We start from the raw sequence: 19368 nt of genomic DNA on the forward strand, positions 1-19368 counted from the left end.
GAGGCCCCACGCACGCCCAGTCTTGAGAGACATCTGTACACACTTCTCTCTCGTAGACATTGAAGCGTTGTTGCACACTGCCACGCCGGCTTATTCCCACTACTCTGGGTTCCACAACTCATGGACCAGAATTGACTATTGGCTGGTATCCCCGGAGGTGGTTGGGTGGGTAACGGACCTACTTACACTGCCACGCACGCTATCAGATCATTCTCCCATAGTGCTGAGGTTGAGGGTCCCCCGGGAGGGTGGTTATGAAAGAAGGTGGCGCTTCCCTGGGAAGGCTTTATTGGATCCAGTTTTCACGGAAGAAATCAGGGAGGCCATTGTTGGCCAGGTCATACACGGCCAGACAACGTGGGGAGGGCGAAAGACCTGGCAGGTTATTAGCACACTTACTCCGTCCACCTCACTCCTCTTCATATATCAGAGAGCTTAGAGGACTGACGGGAGACATATTGCGCACCACGCCTGAGATCTGTGACACTTTTCTGTCTTACTACACTAAACTATACACCTCCACATTGATTGACGATGCTACTGAGCGCGGGGATTACCTGAATGAGATTGCAATGGTGTACTTAGATAAATGGATGATTGACTTTTTGGCTGATCCCATAACATCGGATAGCGTAGAGGAAGCCATTGACTCCATGAAGAGTTCTTCGTCCCCTGGACTGGATGGGTTTTCAGCCGATTTCTACAAGGCCTACAAAGATCTGCTGGTTCCCCATCTGGTAGAAATGTACACGGAGGCCCTTGCATCAGGTTGTCTGCCCCCCCACTCTAAGAGAGGCGGTCATCGTGCTGTTACCTAAGCCGGGCAAAGACACTACGCTTTGTGAATCTTACCGCCCTCTGTCTCTACTGAATCTCGATTACAAGATCTTAGCGAAAGTGCTTGCCATCCGCCTCTCGCTCCTGATGGAATCCATAGTCTCTCCTGCCCTATCAGGCTTTATCCCGCATCACTCCACATCCCTCAACCTCCGCACCCTTTTCTCCGTTCTACACCGGGTAGACCCAGATACTGTTGGATGCCGAAAAGGCGTTTGACTCTTTAGAGTGGCCTTTCCTCATGTCTGTGATGCGCCGCATGGGAATCCCGGAATTCTTGGTCAACACAGTGGAATTACTGTATACTCTTCCCGTCGCCCGACTGCGCTTAAATGGTACAATCACTGCTCAGTTCCGACTGGCGCGTGATACGAGACAGGGCTGCCCCCTGTCCCCACTGCTATATATTCTGGCAATGGACCGGTTGTCCGTCATTTCCAGGAAAGGCATTTACACCGAGGCCTCCAATTTCGCACTGGCCCTCTTTTGATTTCGCTATATGCGGATGATACCATCCTCTATGTCAGGCAGCCCCAAACCAACCTAGAGCCATTACTCTTGGAAATCTCCCGATTTGGCAAATACTCTGGCCTTCGTATTAACTGGCACAAGTCGGTCATATTCCCGCTTACGCCCAGTACGGTCGAATGGCCTAACTCTTTCCCTCTCGCATGGTGCCGGGATTCTGTGAGATACTTAGGCATCCATATACATTTGGAGACAGTATCCATTATCAGATTAAATTACGGAACTGCGCTGACGGCCCTTGAGGGGCAGGTTGAAAGATGGAATAGACTCCCATTGCCCATGGCCGGCCGTGTTGCTATCATCAAAATGATTGTACTGCCGAGGTTTCTATACCTGTTCAATAATATACATATACCCCTCACCAAAGTTTTCTTCACGCAGCTCCGCTCTTTACTCCTGAAACTGGTGTGGGGCAACAAGTCCCCACGTGTGGCTTGGCGCGTGCCAACGCTCCCATATGAGCGGGGTGGGTTGGGCGTCCCTGATTTTTATCTCTATTTTCTGGTGGCGCAGTGCTCATACGCTTACCCATGGTTTCACCCTGACGCCAGGATCCCGTACCTGAAACCGGAGGACGATTTGGTGTTGCCGGGATCATTGTCCACCACTCTCCCGTCAGGCTTTCCTAGAGATCCGAGAGATATCCAAATGGTTTCAGCTACATGGTGGGCATGGGGAAGACTGGGCCGCCTTGTCGGCCTTCCACAGGTGTATTCCCAGGCCCTTCCGTTGCCCAACGCCACTTGGCTCCCGATAACTGGGGAGACTGTGGTGCGACAAACGTTGACCAAGTTCCGCATAACCTCCGTCGGGGACTTGTTCCCAGAAGGCCATGCATTCACACTGACAGAAGATCACCGTTTTACGGAGAGGACGTTCATGGACTCATTTGTTCTAACCAGACTGCGCTCCTTGCTGCACGCTTAATTCTATTCGTACCCCCTCCCTCCCGAGGAGATGACGCCCCTCACGTTTATCATACAACACCCGTCGGGAGCGCACTTGGTCTCTTAAGTTGTATCAGATGTGCTGCGACCTACTCCCCTCTCGAGATCAGGTAGTGCGTGCTGCTTGGGAGACGGATTTGGGGTACACCATCTCGGATGATCAATGGCAGTGGTGCTGTAGAGCGATCAAAAGCGATCAAAAACGTCTCTATCAATAGCAAACACAAACTTTTACATTTTAAGTTTTTGCGCAGGCTGTACTTCACACCAGCGCGACTCCACAGGATAGACCCATCAAGACCTCACGCCTGTCCCAAATGCGGTGGACCATTTGCAGATTTCGCTCACCTTTCATGGACCTGCCCTAAGTTGCATGAATATTGGACCCAAGTACACAGCACACTCAGTGACATGCTACACTTAACCCTGGCCCCAATCCCGGAGATCGCTCTCATGGGATACGTGGCTGAATTTCCAAAGGCAGTGCGCAGACTGGCGGCACTGAGTTTTCTACTAGCCAAACGAGAAGTTGCACTAAGATGGTGCGACCGACGACCCCCGCTACACAGCTCCTGGCTCCGGAGCATGGCACACTGCAATGTCAACAGTACCGAATACTCCGACATGGTCCCTGCCACATCCAGGGCAGTCGACATTTGGGGCCCATACCGCACATATATAGCAGGCACCATTGAGAATAGTCATCCCACCCCTACGCATGAGGTGGTCCCTGAGGGTATTGGTTGAGGGATGGGGGAGCACCCCGATACTGAACATTTGATCAATGCATACCTTGTGGGATCTCATTATTGAAGCCGGAATTTTAAAACGTTATCATAAAAACATGAATATTGCATCATTACTTTGAATAAACAAAAACAAAAAAGATCTCATCTGAGACAATTTAGACAAATTCATAATGCATTAATAGTACACACAGCAAGGAACAATATAAACATTTACACAATCAGAAATCCATAAAATTCATCACCGCAACCCTACCTACAAAAACAGCATAAAAGTAGTCTCCCCCTTGTTTTAATCAAAATAGTTACCCCATATCTTATCAAATTTCCTAATGCTTCCCATTCATAGTGGAAAAATGCGTTCACTTTTCTTAACTGATTTCATCTTCTGACCCCACTCCAAGACCGAGGGAATCAAGTAGGTGCGCCATTTTTGCAATGGCAGCCATCTAGCTACTGCCATTGCTATATACAAAAATGTTGTCAATGAATCCGAAAAAGAAAGGTCAGGATCAAAACCAAATAGAATTAATTTATCATTAACTGGCAATTGGATATTACACTCATGTTCCAAATAGCTGAATAGATCTACCCAATACTTATAAACTTTTGGACAGCTCAACATAATATGCGACCAATTGGCTATTGGATGAATTGTACATCGAAACCATTGAGAGGACTGGTTCGCATACATTTTCGAAAGAATTGATACAATAACCATTTGCTGAAAAACAGCATCCTACGCCAATTTGCCCCTCCCAATGTGCTAAAATTTAATTTATTGATAGTTGACCAAATATAGGGAGACATCTCAAGATTCTCGTGATCCGACCATTTCTTAATAGCTTTCAATTCAAGATCCACCCCCTTACTCGAGGCTAGATATTTCTTCCAGGCACCTGTTTTTTTTATCCGATGCTCTAACCAGTAATTCATCAACTAACTTGCTCTGTTTAATTAAAAAAGAAAGATCTAATTCTGGTAAATATTTATACAGCATGCTATATGAATTTACAAAAAAAGCTATTGTCAGCCAATTCCCATTTCTCCAATAATCCGAAACTTTGGTAAACCCAGCCCCTGCCCATTTTGAAGCCAGATATAAAGGCTGTCTTACCCCTGCCACAGGCAAGATTCCTTCTACCAACGTGGCTGAATTAATTACAGGAATAGAGTACGTCTTAAAAGATGCCTGTCGTTTTTTAAAAAAACAGTGAAGGCACTTATAACGCACCAATTTGAGGGATCTAACAAGGGGGAGTGAATTTGACGGTCTTTACAGATTAGGTTCATTACACAAAAGGTTTGGGAGCGGTGAGAATTTGAATCTAGATAAGAATTGTGCAAAATAAGCATCATAGTAATCTCGTAGGTTTGGGAGAGCCAATCCTCCTTGGTCCAAATTCTCATATAAAGTGCTGAGTGCGATTCTGGGGGCTTTCTTTGCCCAGAGGAATGCAGTAAAAATGGACTCTACCAGAGTCAAAAAGGAACCTAATAAAGTGCATGGTATTGAGGAAAACAAAAAATGAAATAGCGGAAGAACAGACATTTTCATTAAAGCTACTCGCCCCAAAATAGAGAGGGGAAGCATGCTCCACCGAGAAAGCAAGCCCTGCACTTTCTTGATAAGAGGAACAAAATTCAATTGAAATAGATCATTGACAGATTCGGGAAAAAAAAAAAACAGATAACTCTTTGGGCTGCTATTTACAGAATTACGAATGTCAGGGTGAATATCTAAAGTTACTCTCCCACATTGTAATACTTCGGTCTTCCCTTTATTTATCCGATACCCACCTAATGCCTCAAAGTCTTCAAACAACTGGAAGACTTTTACTTGGACCTCAATTGTTGGTGTAATTATGAGCATGATGTCATCTGCATACAATTTTTATTTTGGCATTGATGGGATTGGGTGGCAGGTATTAGCACAATTCCGAATAGCTATTGCCAGGGGCTCGATAAAAAAAGCAAACAGAACTGGCGATAAAGGGCACCCTTGCCTTGTGCCGCGTTTAATTTTCAACGACCCTGCCACGGCCGTATTAATAACCACATTGGCTACTGCGTCAGCATACAGATTACGGATTAAAAGTATAATCTGAGATGGAATGCCAAAATACTGCAGAATTGTAAACAGTGTCTCCTAAACCACGAGGTCAAAAGCCTTCTTGGCATCCAGAAGTAGAACTAAGGCGGGTATCTTCTGTAGATCAAATAATCCAAAGCCTCTGTCAAAAAGTGGGTATTCGTAGCTAATTGTCGGCCAGCAATAAACCCATTTTGATCCGGATGGATCAAATTCGCCGCATACTTATTAAACCTAAGTATTAAAAGTTTGTTGACGATTTTATAGTCGGAATTAAGTAGCATTATTGGGCGATAAGAATTAGGATCCCTCCTGTTCTTATTCTTTTTCACAAAACTCACAATATTCCCCTGTCTAAACGATTCAGGTACTACTCCTCCTTCTAACATAGAATTTATCAACTGAAGAAAAAATTCTGAAAATGAGTCAAAAAACCTTTGAAAAATTCAGATGGAAGACCATCCGGGTCACAACTTCCTCCAGCTCTTTCAAGGAAAAAGGATTAACCATGGATGATTTCTCGGATTCCGAAAGTATAGGTGGCGGATTATCATGAAGAAATTTTTCTAATAAATGATCATCCACAGTCTGAAGCTTGCTATAAATGGCCTTATTGTGATTGAGCATTATCAGGTACATGCATCATTGGTGCCGTTTGAGATTCCTTAATTGCGAAAATTAAGGAATCGCAATTAAGGAATCGCAAACGGCAATGCATCAAGAAATTGCAAAAGTTTTAGCAATTTCTTAATTTTCCTTTTTGCGATTCCTTAATTGCGAATCGCAAATAAGGAATCGCTTTACATTGATTCCTATGGGCCTAGAGGCCCATAGGAATCAATGGGAAGGCATTTTCAGTTTGCGAATTCGCAATTAAGGAATCGCAAAATGAGAATGCAATTTCACAGGTGCAGGGGGGGTCCAAAGGACCCCCCCTGCACCCCTGGAATGTCACGTAAGTACATTTTACTCACACACATGTCCCAAGGGCATGTGTGTTTTTAAAAGCGAAAAGTATCAAAAATGCAAATAAATGCATTTTTGATACTTTTCGCAAATTACCATGAAGGTTTGCTTCATGGTAATTTTTCCCTTCAAAATTGCGAATTCGCAAATTCAAATTAATCATGCATAGCATTTAAGAAATTGCACATTTTGCGATTTCTTAAATGCTATTGCAATTTGAGAAATCGCAAAAAATTGCGAATTCTTAAATTGCGATACATGAAAAATAAATGATGCATCCCAAAAAGTGATTTTGGAATCGCAAACGGACGATTTTTGCGATTCGCACCGTTTGCGATTCCAAAATCGCTTGATGCATGTGCCGGTTAGTCCCCGATTTTAACTGGATCGTCTGTACATACGGCAGTCAACGGGCAAGTTAGTTATTTCATTTGATTCGCAACTGCCTGCTACCTGGTCTGCCACGCCAGGAGTCTGCCAGTAAAATTACTCTCCTCATACGACTTCTGACGAAACTGTTGATAAATAGTTTTGCTTTGAGTATAATACACAGAGCAAAGCTCGCGTTTGGCCTGGTCAAGCCGCAATTTTGTGGGGGCAAAAGGATTCTGTATGAATGACTCATTAAGTGCTTGAATCTTATCTTCCAATTTTTCTTTATCTAGCCTGGCCTTTTTTGAATTTGTTGCGTTCTTACCTATTATTAACCCCCAAACAAAAGCTTTGAGTGAGTCCCAGACTACATTCATTGCGGCGGACTTGATGTTCTGAATTAAAAATTCTTTAATCTCCAACCCCATGAACTTCACCCAATCCTCGTCGTTAAAGTATTGTTTATTTAAAATCCAGCGCTTCGGGTGTCTCGGACCTCCCCGCAGATTGATTTCTAATATCAGCATTGCATGATCAGAAAAACCATTACACAAAAATTTGTGCTGGAAAAAATTCAGACCTTGAGATATTCAAAAGAAATCAATACGCGATGAGGAGCAAAACCGACGAGACCAGAACGAGAATTTGATTTTGATGGAAACGCTGCTCGCCAGGGATCATCTAGATCTAAAATTACTCCATAGTTTTGCAGAACCTTAATAGACTAAGGTTTTATCTGTTTTTTCCCCTGAACTAAAGAATCCAGTTGAGGGTTCATCAAAATATTAAAATCTCCCCCCACAATAATATCGTCAGGGACCCGAGTCAATGATTGACAGAGCTCTTCATATACTTTCGGTTTATCTTCCAATGGTGCATAAAAGCTAACAAATGTTAATGGTCTGAGTTTTGCCCTAAAAGAACATGTAACCCAACACCAAAGCCCCTGCTGATCTTTACCTGAATTAATATAATCAGCGTGTAAGTTTTAGTTTAAAAATATGGCAGTCCCTCTATGAGAAGCTGAGGATGACGAAAATCCCCTGTAGGCTGCCCAGGATTTAAACATTGAAAATTCTGAAAGTTTAGTCATCGGAATGTGGGTTTCTTGCAAAAGAATCACCCCTGGGCTTTCAGTTTTTAGCCACATTTCAATTGCACGCATTTTTCTCTGATTATTCAGACCATTGACATTAAATGAAACAACTTTCAACATTGACCTGTAAGCCATTTGGTAAACAAAATCCATAAACTTAACCCACCCACCATCTGATCAAGATCACTTAGAAGTGGATGCAAATAATTAACACAACTTTTATACTGTGCCCTCCACCCCCATAAAAGGGTTCCTTCCTTAAGACCCCCACCCCCACAGTGCTCCGACGCCAACCCCTGTGGCACTTATGACAACCCTTGTGCCCCTACCCCCATGTTGTGGCCCTACCTTCCTCCCCCACGCCGACCACACAACCCTTCCCCCTAGCAACTCGAGTGTCCTGTTACACCCCTGGGACACCTCCACCTACCCCCCCCCCCCCACAGTGCATATTATCCAATATCTAGTGATTCATTCAAAACACTTAGTCGTATCCAAAGGCCAAATGAAAAATCTAATCACTTAGGTAACCATTCACCCCTTACTGCCCTGTGGAATCTCCTTCAATAAGTCATGTGCTTCGTCCAAGTCCGACAGCATATGGAATTTGCCTTTCACCAACACTTTCAATTTCGATTGTTGAGCAATCGTGGCCTGGGCACCATTCGCTTTGAAAAGATGGAGAATTTTCACAAATTCCTTCCTCCTACGTGCTGCAGCTGCTGACATATCTGAAAAAATTCGGCACTTATTTGTCTCATTAACTGCAAACTGTCTTCGCTGAATCGCCTTAGATAATATAGTTTCTTTTATACGAAAGTCCGAAAAATTTGTGTGAGGAGTGAGTGAGGAAAAGGGTGGGCAGGCACGCGATGCGCCAGTGTTATAGTCCAGTCCCCTTCATATTCTAGGATTACTTTTTGCTTTAAGAATGACAACACCCATTGGACTGTATTCGAGCCCTCTTGCCCTTCAGGGACTACAACGATTCGGAGATTGGATCTTCGTGTATAATTTTCCAACTCATCCAGTTTTATTTCAAACGCCCGTTTGCTTTTATTTACTACCTTGACCTCTTGTCTGACCTCCGTCATCTGGTCTCCAGGGTTGAGATTCTGGTCTCTGCTTCTTGAAGTCTCAGTGGAAAGCTTGAAACCGCCTCCTCAATTTTCTACAATCGCTGATGGATAGAGGCAAGCTCAGCTCTCTGGAATCTTTTCACCTCCCGGACTTCATCCAAAATTAAATTTAACATATCCTTCACCATCATCTGGACCTCACTTACTGATTCCGTATTCAGATTGAGAATGGGACTAAAAGGGGTCCACTATACAGGATGGCTGACTTTCTATATAATCATCCATAGACATTAGGCAAGGTCGCCTTCTGTAAGATGGATTGTGGTTGTATCTGTGATTCGGTCAAAGAGGATTTAGTTTTGGAGAAGTTAAGGACACCAGACACACCCTTAGCCTGGTTGTCGCCTTGTGCTGTTTCGAAGTTTCCAGGGCAGAAGTCCTTTTGTACAATCAACAACGATGATGCCCCATCTTGATGGAGTATCAGTGCCGGCAATAATATGCCATTTGGTCCAGGATTGACTATAACAGAGTCGGTTATAGCCGGCTTTACAGGACATGGGATGGTAGCTGATTGGGTACCCCCAAGTTTCCACCCGTAGGCTGCCAAATTTGAGCAGGGCTGATAGTGGGTTGCGCATTAGTTTTCTTTACAAACATAGGAAACTGTTTTGGCTCCTTGCCAGCAGCGGGGTTTTCTTTAAGGCCATTGAATCCATTCTTCTCGGCTTGAGCTACTTCCGGACTAGCAATTGACACATTCATCTCCTCCAGTGTCGTATTTGCAACAAAACTAGTCTGGTTTGAATGCTCCATGAATGGTGACTCTTGCCCATCTGAGCTCTCAGCGGATTCCTTATCCTTATCCATCAGCCTGGCTGCTTCTTTGACTTCCTTTGCATGAAGCCGGCGGGCTCTGGCTTTAATCCTTACATTTAGTAATTTGCCCATATTCTCCTGTATCCCTGTGCTCTGCTCAGAATAATTTTTTTTTTTTAAAACCTTTATTAGATTATCAAAGCTTTACAAGAGCAGTCCTACAACCACAGTGGCCGGCCGCAAACTCAGGATATAGATTCAAGTGGCATGCGAATGTATACGACCGCGTAATATCAACGAGACAAGCATAGCTTATGATTTACGTGCCATTACGCAAAGGATATCAAAGGTTTCATTTTTTTGGGTTATGAAGAAGCAGTAGTGGCTGCACTATCGATGGCGTCACACCATAGAATGGAATTAAGGAGAGTTGGGGGGGACGCACCCCGCGATGTAGTCAGAGCCAGGTGATGAACATTACAGCCTTAAACGTACAACGCCCGCTAAGGCAAACAAGGAGCAAAAATCAGCATAATAGCAAGCGATTCAGCTAGAGCACCATCCTGAAAAACCCACCCTCCAGAGAAGTAAGACATAGGCAAGTATAGACGCCAGATAGAGAAAGGAGTGAAATAGAGAGAGACAGCCAACCTACTGAAGAGGAAGAAAAGCCCCATCTAAGAGATAGGAAAAGAAAGAAAAAAAAAAGAAAAAAAAAAAAAAAAGAGACCATAGAACAAAACAAGCTAAAATAAGAAACCCCTCCCAACACCCACCACCCTGCACCCCTGTAATGGCTACGGCCAACCCCACTAACAGCGTGCCTGTCGCCCCAGAACTGCCCTAAAGAAAGGAAAGAAAGCAGAGGAGGAGAGCAATAGACACACTCCCGGTCCCCATTACACCCCACCAGCAGCAGCCTCCCCAAATTCCATGTCAACTATAAAAGCAAGTATCAAACACGTACACGGGGAGAACTCCGGTAAAACCCTCCCGTCTCCCAGTAGTATACATGGTGCGTATCCGGCATAAAACAATTAGAAAAGGTAACCCCGAATGTCAAAGTCAACCTTGACCAGTTCGGTTCTTCACGAAAGCCCATGTCGTCCAAGCCACACCAATCGCGAAGAAGGCGAAGCGTCCAAGGCAGTTCAAAACAATGGCGATGGATCGAGGAGAGGAGACAAAATGGCGGCATCTGAAAATTCGACAATTGAGGATGAAGAAGGAAGGCAAACCTCTCCGAAAGTCACTGAAGAACTGTCCTTGGCGGTAAAAACCTTGTTCCGTCGAAGAGGAATGGAGCAGGGAAAGCCAGCAACGATCCCGGGTGCATCCTCCATAAGGCCAGAGTCATCAAAATAGGCTAAAACAGGCTTCCGTCCGGGAGTCTCTAAATGGTGCGGAGAATAATCCACGGGGTCCAAGGTATGCTGACAATTCGTCGGATTATCCGCTTCTGGTTCCAAGTGCTCGTTATCCAGCTTTACAGACATCCGTTGGCACAGGACGGCAAAGTGAGAGCGGAGTGCCCCAATGGCGGCCATTACGGACCTCAGTGTTGGTGTACCGTCAGTATCTCCCATCTCCTCCAGCATGAGACGAGGCAGGATTTGGATCCCTGAAACACCGTCTAGGAACCAGGCACACACGGGGCTTATGACAACAACGAGCGCTCACACAACAGGCAGGGTCGGTATTTCGCCACTCACGGGGGCCAGCCCGACAACCCGGGCCCCCCAGGGGGTCACCGGGCATAGGACCCCCGACCGTGGTCACCGATATCACAAGCGTCCCTGTGCCGTGTCCTTGAATGAAGCCGATTACTCAATTGCCAGCTGGAATTAGAGGGTTCGGACCGAGGTCGGGAGACCGGAAGCAACCCTGGTCCCACAGCCGATGTTGATCACATCCAACCCGGATGGGTCAGAAATCGAGGTCCCGGTGGAAGCTCTGGAATAGGCCGAGAAGTAAATTCGACGTAACTTTGTCACCCGGTAAGTTGGAGGGTCCGGGTTTGCACTGCAGGAGTCAGGTGCACTCCATACGTTTGGGAGTCCGGTGTGCTTGCAGGATAAGGGACAGGATATACGAGCTGCCGGTGGAGGTCGGCGGAGCCGGGAGCTTATGCGGCCATCTTGGATCGTAGCGTAGCTCCTCCCCTCAGAATAATTTTTAACTCCTATTCCACCGCCCAGGAGTCTTGACGTTCCCTCCGCGGAACCACTGTAGTACGATATCTCACACAGCCGCTACAATTACACAGAATAAACAGGGCGAGTAAGTCAGGGTGTTTTCTCACTCCTTTTTTCCCTGTGGATTGGACTGGATTTGCAGAATACAGGAATACAGGAACCCACCAGTTCGGGACCAAGGCTGAATAATTAAAAAACAACCTAAAAAAAAAAAAATACTTTCCGTCATACTGTGTCATCAAGTGTCTCTGCATATTCCAGAGAGATGTATCAGAAATTATGGCGATTTTCAAAAAACACTGTCTATAGGGGGATTCACATTTCCCTTAAAGCAGCATACTGTGTAGGCGAGTTATAGGTCAAGGCTCCAAAGGGCCTCCAAAAAAAAAACATCCGAAGTCCCAATGCCTCAACTTCACCATACAAGGCTGACATGGCACACTGCAGCAGATGTCGCCGGAGCCTCAACCCAGTCCAAGCTCAGCCGCTGCTCCACCTCTCTCCTCGCTCCCTCGTTTCCTCCGCTCTCACCTGCCGCGATTCCACCCCGCCAGGAGAGCCAGGAGAGCTCGGGCGAATACAAATGCTGCCGCACTGAACTTTAATTGGCGTTGGGAAACCGCCTCACTGCCTCAGTGCAGCTGCCGCAACGCCACACCCCGCAGCTGCAAATCCGCCTCAGAATGCCGCCTCAAAATCGGCACTTGGACAGGAGCACAAGCGGACCAGAACGCCGACAACAGCCCGCCATCATCAGGGGGAGGGGCGAGGATCTCGGGTGATTACGCGGAGGCGTGGTACTCCGCCATCCTGGTGTGACATTCATGACATCATCAATACCATTCTATCTGTGCAGCTCCGTGTGGAGGCCCGTAGGTGTCTCCTGAACATCTGGGAAGCAACTGATTTAAATGTTTGCTTGACGCGGTGGGTTACATTGGGGCTAATGCTGGCCAAGAGGAATATCGCCCAGCGATGGGGGGCACAGCTCCCACCCACAGCACAGGATTGGGAAAAAGACGGACTGGGCAATGTTTAGAGAAAAGACTGTATATGTATCACGTGGATGTCCCAAAAAATGGTCTCGTGTATGGGGCCCATGGAACTCCTATTGTGGAGAAATATGTCAGACCCCCCCTGGCTCCTACAATGGATGACCCCACTTCACCCTAGACCTTCCATCATGAGTGATTACATTTTGTAATTTACCTACTGTACCAATGGTGCCTATCGTACTGCTCCCTCTGAATTGTCATGCTATTGCTGATGTTTGTTCTTTCTTAATAAAAAATGTTTTACAAAACAAAATAATTGAATATACTAGGCTGATTACATAACATTCATGTTGGACAAGGTTGATATGCATGTGTATATACTAACTGATACTTCAATAGAGCAGATCAGCTGTTAATGTTTATAGGTGCATTTCCAGAAACATTTTAAGATAAATATAAAGATGACCTATTTTCGGAACAAGTAAACAGAATCTGCCTTACCATGTCATTGCCAGAAACTGTAATATGCAGAAAAGAATAGCCAGTCCAGTCTTGTGCCACTGTCAAACAATTCAAAAGAAAACACAGGTCAGCATTGAACATATGCATTTCAATATTATTTTAATGCAATCTGTGACTGCATTGGGCTTCTTTCTTAGCAGAATGACTGTTGAGACAAAATAGCCCACTGCATGGTAAAGACATGTGCCCAACTGTACTGTTGTCTGGATCCCTAATGCTGACTTTTTTGATTTAGACTAACATAGATCATACCTGTGTGTCATGACAGTCTGCCTCAAAAATTGCTGTCCTATTGGAAAGGGAGGGGCACCCAAAACGCTACCTTCATAGTGGTGGAAGGCTACCGCCTTCACCAGGAGTTAAGCAGCAAAAGGCCAGTGGTGGCAGCATACCATGTAGTGATCAGTAGTAGTAAACAAGACCTTTTAACCTGTGTCACTGGAGTGAGGCCTACAGACTCAATCACCTTTTAAAAGCTTCCTTTGCTTTGTGCTTAACTCACCTTGGCCTACATCAGGTAGATGAGGAGTGATGCATAGCACAGGAATATGACTCTGCATGGTTGTATGTGTGCCTGGGAAGGGTACAGTACAGGGATAAGGTAAGTACTGTGTAGTACATATGCGATTGGTACATACGCAGAGTGTATGTATGCCTGAGAGGAATACATGACGGATGTAGTGCTGTGCAGTACGTGCGCATGAAAGCATTTGCTCGGTGTATATTTTGTTGTGTGAAGTACAATACATGAGGGGATAAGTGTTATGCAGCACTCACATGGTGAGTTTGTGTGCTGGAAGTGTGTGTGTTTTAAAAGAGCACATCCTGGTTCAATATAGAAAAGGATCAGGGCTAAACAATATGTGCAGACTGAGTGTGTGTGTGCTGAATGCATGTGTACATAGGACAGTACAACACATACAGGTATTAGTGTTGAACAGCAAGTGTGCTGTGAATGTACACTGAGAAAATGTGCCTGTAAAGGTACATTATAAGGGGGGCCCTGGGTTCCATTTTGGAAGCCCAGGCCTGTCTGCTAAAGACATGATGAGTAGGGAAATCTCCCTAGACAGATTTGCAGAGCTCCAGTCAGGAGTTGGAGGATCACACCAGCACCTCTTTCTCCCTGCTAGGGGGAAGAGCAACTTACCTTTTGTGTCTGTATAGTGGGAGCAGCTCCAATCACTGGAACAGATCACTCACGCTGCTCGAAAGAGAGGCTGTTCCACCAGGTTTTGCTGTTTCTTGTGAAAGACCTAACTTTGCCGTACAGGATCTGAACTCACGAGCGCCCAATGAGAGGGCACTCAATACACTGCTGAATTTGCCACACTGTCAGAGTGGTTAAGAGCCGAGCCGGGCCTTTGATGCCCCGGAGGATTGCTACTAACGGTGCTGCGGTATCATAGACATTTTTGACTAATTCCTAAAGAGGCAACAGGAGAACTCTTGAGTAAGGCCTAATAGTTAGCATTCCTGGATGCAGCAACCAGTAAATGGGGAATAGCCCTGAACATGTTACATGAAGGAGGAAGTGACATGGATTCGCCATATAACTACGGGAGCCCTGACCTCAAGGGGGGGATTGTGTTATTGCTTCTGAATGCCATTTACATATGCATGAGTAGCGTTGGAAATAAAAATACTTCTTTTCTATAAAAACGAGTAAAGGACTGGACTTTGATTTATTTATTTATTGTTCGTTTGCACTTTGAGTTATGAGTCATACTCACCAACCTTCATCTACATCCCCTCTCCAAGGGAACTATGACCGCTCGACCATAGCTCCCACTGAGAGTCAAGTGCAGAAGGGGTACTTGTCCCAGTTGCTCAGGCCCCAGGACACCAAGAGCAAAAGGCCTAAAACATCACAGTCTGGATCAGTAGCCCCTATGTGCCCCGTAACCCTCAGAAAGGGGTGCTGACAATGACAATTAAAAAGCATGGAGTATTCTGTACATGTGGGACTTTTTGCCCTAGTTGGGGTGACCAGTATAAAGGACCACTGGAAATCTGACCATATAGGCTCAACTAAAACATGTTCAGCTGTGTAGTAGTCCTAAAAAGGGGGTCTGCACTTCAGGCACTTGCCTGCTGATTCCTTGCCTTCCACCTCCCTTAAGGTGAGGGAATCTGTTGAAAGTTACATGGTAAATCTTCTTGCTGGGGAGAGAGCCCTTCTTTTGAGTTGCGGACTCCAAAACCTTTTTATGCAGGCTGATTGGACACCAAAGTCATTTCAGCCATAAGCTCCTTGGAACACCAGATACTTCAGCAAAAGGTCACAGTGTGGGAACATATTATTGTAACACGTGGGAGGGGTGTTTCGCATGCAACTCTTTGAAGTTATAATGATATGAGTTTTGGGGAGGGGTAGTTTTGGGCATACTTGCCAAATGTGTTTGGAATGGAGTTTGTTTCTGTAGGTGTGAAGTTTGAGTTAAAGAGAGTGTCATCAGTCCGAAAGCGGTATGTGTGGGCAGTGTTATATGTGTGGTGGACTTGAAGGTCATAGAAGTGTTGCACTGAAATGATGGAGGCTAAAGTCTAGAATGAAGCTCAGGAATCATTGAGCGGCACATTGTGGAATGTTAGAGATGAATGTGCAAGGTCAAAAGGGGTACTGTGACAATTTCATAATCAATCTATCTTTCTGAAACGTAAACACAGCTCTCTATTAGGAGCAAAGATTGCAGAGAAGCAATCTTATAAAATAGCCTATCCTATTTCATAGCTAAAGGTCATCTCCGTCATGAAAAGACATGACCGGTGATTCAAGGCTACAACCTGGGATCTGATGAATGCATTGCCTAATGAAGCAGAGAGACCTTCTTACTGTACCAATATATGGCATCTTGCTGTTCTCATCCATTAACGGTACAGTCTTCACAAAAGCTATGGCAGCACTAACAGGGCATACAGAGATAGAAGCACAAAGGCCCTCCAATATACCCCTAAAGGTGAGCATTATTATCTGAAAGCCAACTTCTGCAACAACCCACAGTCGGAAGCACAGTGGATAAGGTCAATGATGCTTCATGACATAGGGGTAGGACCGTAGTAACAGAAACCATCCCACCTATGGGTTTCACAGTGACATCTTTGAAGGCAGACGTTAGTAGGTGAAAGGGCCCACTCGCTTACAGACAGAGAACTGCTTTGAATCTCAGAATAATCTATAAAGACAACAGACTGTGTCAGCTGCTCTAAAATTGCAATAATTAAAAGGAGCAGCTAAAAAGACACTTGACTGGGTAAGATACATGACACTTTTTCTTTTTCTTTTTTGTAAATCCCTTCAAACTTATTGTCCCAAATGGACCTTTGTTACCCAATTTGCTCCTGACTTTCGTCCTTGCACTCATTAGACCCTGTGCTTTGAAACATCGCGGGGTTCACCCTCACATCACTGTAGTATTGCTCACTATGGTCTTCTTTCCTTCCATGCCAGACGCATCTCTTGGGCTCTTATCAAGGAGAAATGCAAAAACCACAGTTGATTAGCAGAATGCAGAACAATGTCAAACATTCACCCCAGTACAGAGATCTGGTCCCAAATACATCGTTTTTTTGCACTCCACACCACCCCAGTTCAGACATGGCCATATGCAAATCAGCCTTGACCCTGTGCCTCATGGGAACAGTCCAGCCCGAACTGCCAAGCCATGTCTTTCCTGGACCGGAATCAAGTATCTAAGGACCGGTTTCTGGCTATCAGCCGTCTTCAGCCAGGATAGCTTGACTCCAGTGGTGTGGAGAGCATGGGACTCACGTCTGAGCATACCCATCCCACTTGGGGTGACAAATGCAAAAACCACAGTTGATGGACAGAATGCAGAACAATGTCATACATTCACCCCAGTACAGAGATCTGGGCCCAAATACATCGTTTTTTTGCACTCCACACCACCCCAGTTCAGACATGGCCATATGCAAATCAGCCTTGACCCTGTGCCTCATGGGAACAGTCCAGCCCGAACTGCCAAGCCATGTCTTTCCTGGTCCGGAATCAAGCATCCTAGGACCGGTTTCTGGCTATCAGCCGTCTTCAGGCAGGATAGCTTGACTCCAGTGGCGTGTAGAGCTATCCTGGCTGAAGGCGGCTGATAGCCAGATACCGGTCCTAGGATGCTTGATTCCGGTCCAGGAAAGACATGGCTTGGCAGTTCGGCTGGACTGTTCCCATGAGGCACAGGGTCAAGGCTGATTTGCATATGGCCATGTCTGAACTGGGGTGGTGTGGAGTGCAAAAAAAACGATGGATTTAGGCCCAGATCTCTGTACTGGGGTGAATGTATGACATTGTTCTGCATTCTGTCCGTCAACTGTTATTTTTGCTCTTATCAAGGAGGCCATGGAATCGCCAGCACACATTTGACTACGCCCACACTGGGATAGAAGACCATCATAATTCGGAGTTCTACTCAACACTTTGATATGATATATACGATATGTAGCATCCAGTATTGAGATACTACCCTGTTGGATAATGCCTTGTGTTCAGCTTTTTTTGCTTATATAGCTTTTGAATACTAACGTCATAACCTTAGATGTAAAACATGCCCCCTTCTTTTACTTTATGCAACATGTGACTTTTTTACCGGCAACAGTCCCATCCTACAGCGCCAGGCACCGTTGGTAGGGGCGGAAACTCTTACGCTGTTCTTTAGGATTCTCCAAGCCCACAGCCTTAAGGGTCTCAACCTCCGCTTTCATGCGAGCCATTTCCTCGTCCGCATGGGAACTGAAGAGGGCAGAACCCGAGAATGGCAGATTAGCAATCGGCTGCTGGGCCTCCGGTTTCAGGGAGTCGAGATGCAACCATGAATGGCGCCGCAGGGTCACACCATGACATTAACCATGGGCTGCCAGGAGATGTCCGTAGCCATGCTGATAATCGGATTGGAGACCATCAGACCCTCATTAAGAACCTCCTTTGTTTGTCTATAGGCAGGAGTTCCACAAACTGTTGGAGAGACTCCCATAAGGAGCGGACATACGGGGCCAAGAGAGCAGTCAAGCTTGCTGCCTTCATTGAAGTAGATGCCGTGCTACAGACATTTCTCCCTGCAGAATCAAGCCTACGGCTCTCCTTGTCCAGTGGAAGTGTGGTCGACTGGGCCGTAGCGTGCTGCTTCTTTGCGGCCACCACTATGATGGAATCCGGAGGAGAATCCACCCGCAGGAAAACAGGGTCAGAGTCCGGGGACCTGTACTTCTTTTGAAGCCTTGATGGCACCGACTTCACTGAGGCAGGCGTCAGGAATAACTCCATCGCCGGTTCCTCCAAACCGGTTACCAAAGGCAGCAGAGGACGAGAGACTTGCTTCCTTTGTAGTATCTCGAAGATCACAGACGTGGAAGGGTCAGGCACGGACAGTGCAATTCCCATTTTAGCAGCTCCCCTTACCAGAACCTCCTGGAACGTGGTAATGTCATCCACCGGTGACACCCTCTTAGGCGGGGAATCCGTCAGAGTCGGTGAATATCCTCCTGCACTAGAGGACTCCGTGGCCCTAGTATATCTGGAGCGTGACCGCTCGTGACGATGACGACGGCGTGATCTGGTACAAGACCGGCGCCAGCTGTGCGAGCGATGTCTCGACCGGGATCGAGAACTTGGCCTTCTTGGCACCGTCGGGACCACTGGCACAGGTGGAGCCACCAGAGGAGGTGGTGGTGGCGGAGGCAGACGTGGAGGAGGCGGAGGTGGAGGAGGCGGGGGTGGAGGTGGAGCAGGCGGAGTAGGTATCCCGGCGACTGACGAGGAGCCACAGGCTGAGCTGATTCCAGTGACCTGGTTGGTGAATAGGTCCTGGAGTACTCTGAGTCCGATGTATGAATCACCCTCCTCTGCTTTCGGGCAGGCCTCGTTGAGGAAGCTCTGGAAGCAGTGCCCCTTGACGGTGAACGTCGACGCTGTCTTGACCTTGAACTCCCAGACGTGGAGATGCTGACCACAGAGGGAGACAGGCTTCTCAACGATGAGCTCCGATGGCTTCTCGATGTCGTCGACTTTCTCCTCGACCTCTACTTTCTCCTCGACCTCGACTTTCTCCTCGACCTCGACTTTCTCCTCGACCTCGACTTTCTCCTCGACCTCGACTTTCTCCTCGACCTCGACTTTCTCCTCGACTTTCTCCTCGACCTCGACTTTCTCCTCGACCTCGACTT

At 46.3% G+C, this 19368-nt stretch overlaps 1 protein-coding gene across 2 annotated transcripts in view; it reads right to left on the minus strand.

Moving 5' to 3' along the window:
• Positions 1-19368, minus strand: part of SFT2D1 (SFT2 domain containing 1) — a 222664-nt gene that overhangs the window by 43219 nt on the left and 160077 nt on the right. Inside the window, exons 8-9 of one of the 2 annotated variants that reach the window (XR_015296488.1) lie at positions 17533-19281; positions 15485-16661 (exon numbers count right to left, since the gene is read on the minus strand). Coding sequence is in view for 1 of the 2 variants with exons in the window: in XM_086925296.1 (XP_086781422.1) it covers positions 13174-13232 (59 nt within the window). In the remaining variant the exon portion in view is untranslated. Of the gene's footprint in view, positions 1-13173; positions 13233-15484; positions 16662-17532; positions 19282-19368 lie in introns of those variants that run through there. The other variant, XM_086925296.1, reaches the window with a different exon arrangement.

Source organism: Lissotriton vulgaris, chromosome 6, assembly GCF_964263255.1.
Source record: "Lissotriton vulgaris chromosome 6, aLisVul1.2, whole genome shotgun sequence".
Lineage (NCBI taxonomy): Eukaryota > Metazoa > Chordata > Amphibia > Caudata > Salamandridae > Lissotriton > Lissotriton vulgaris.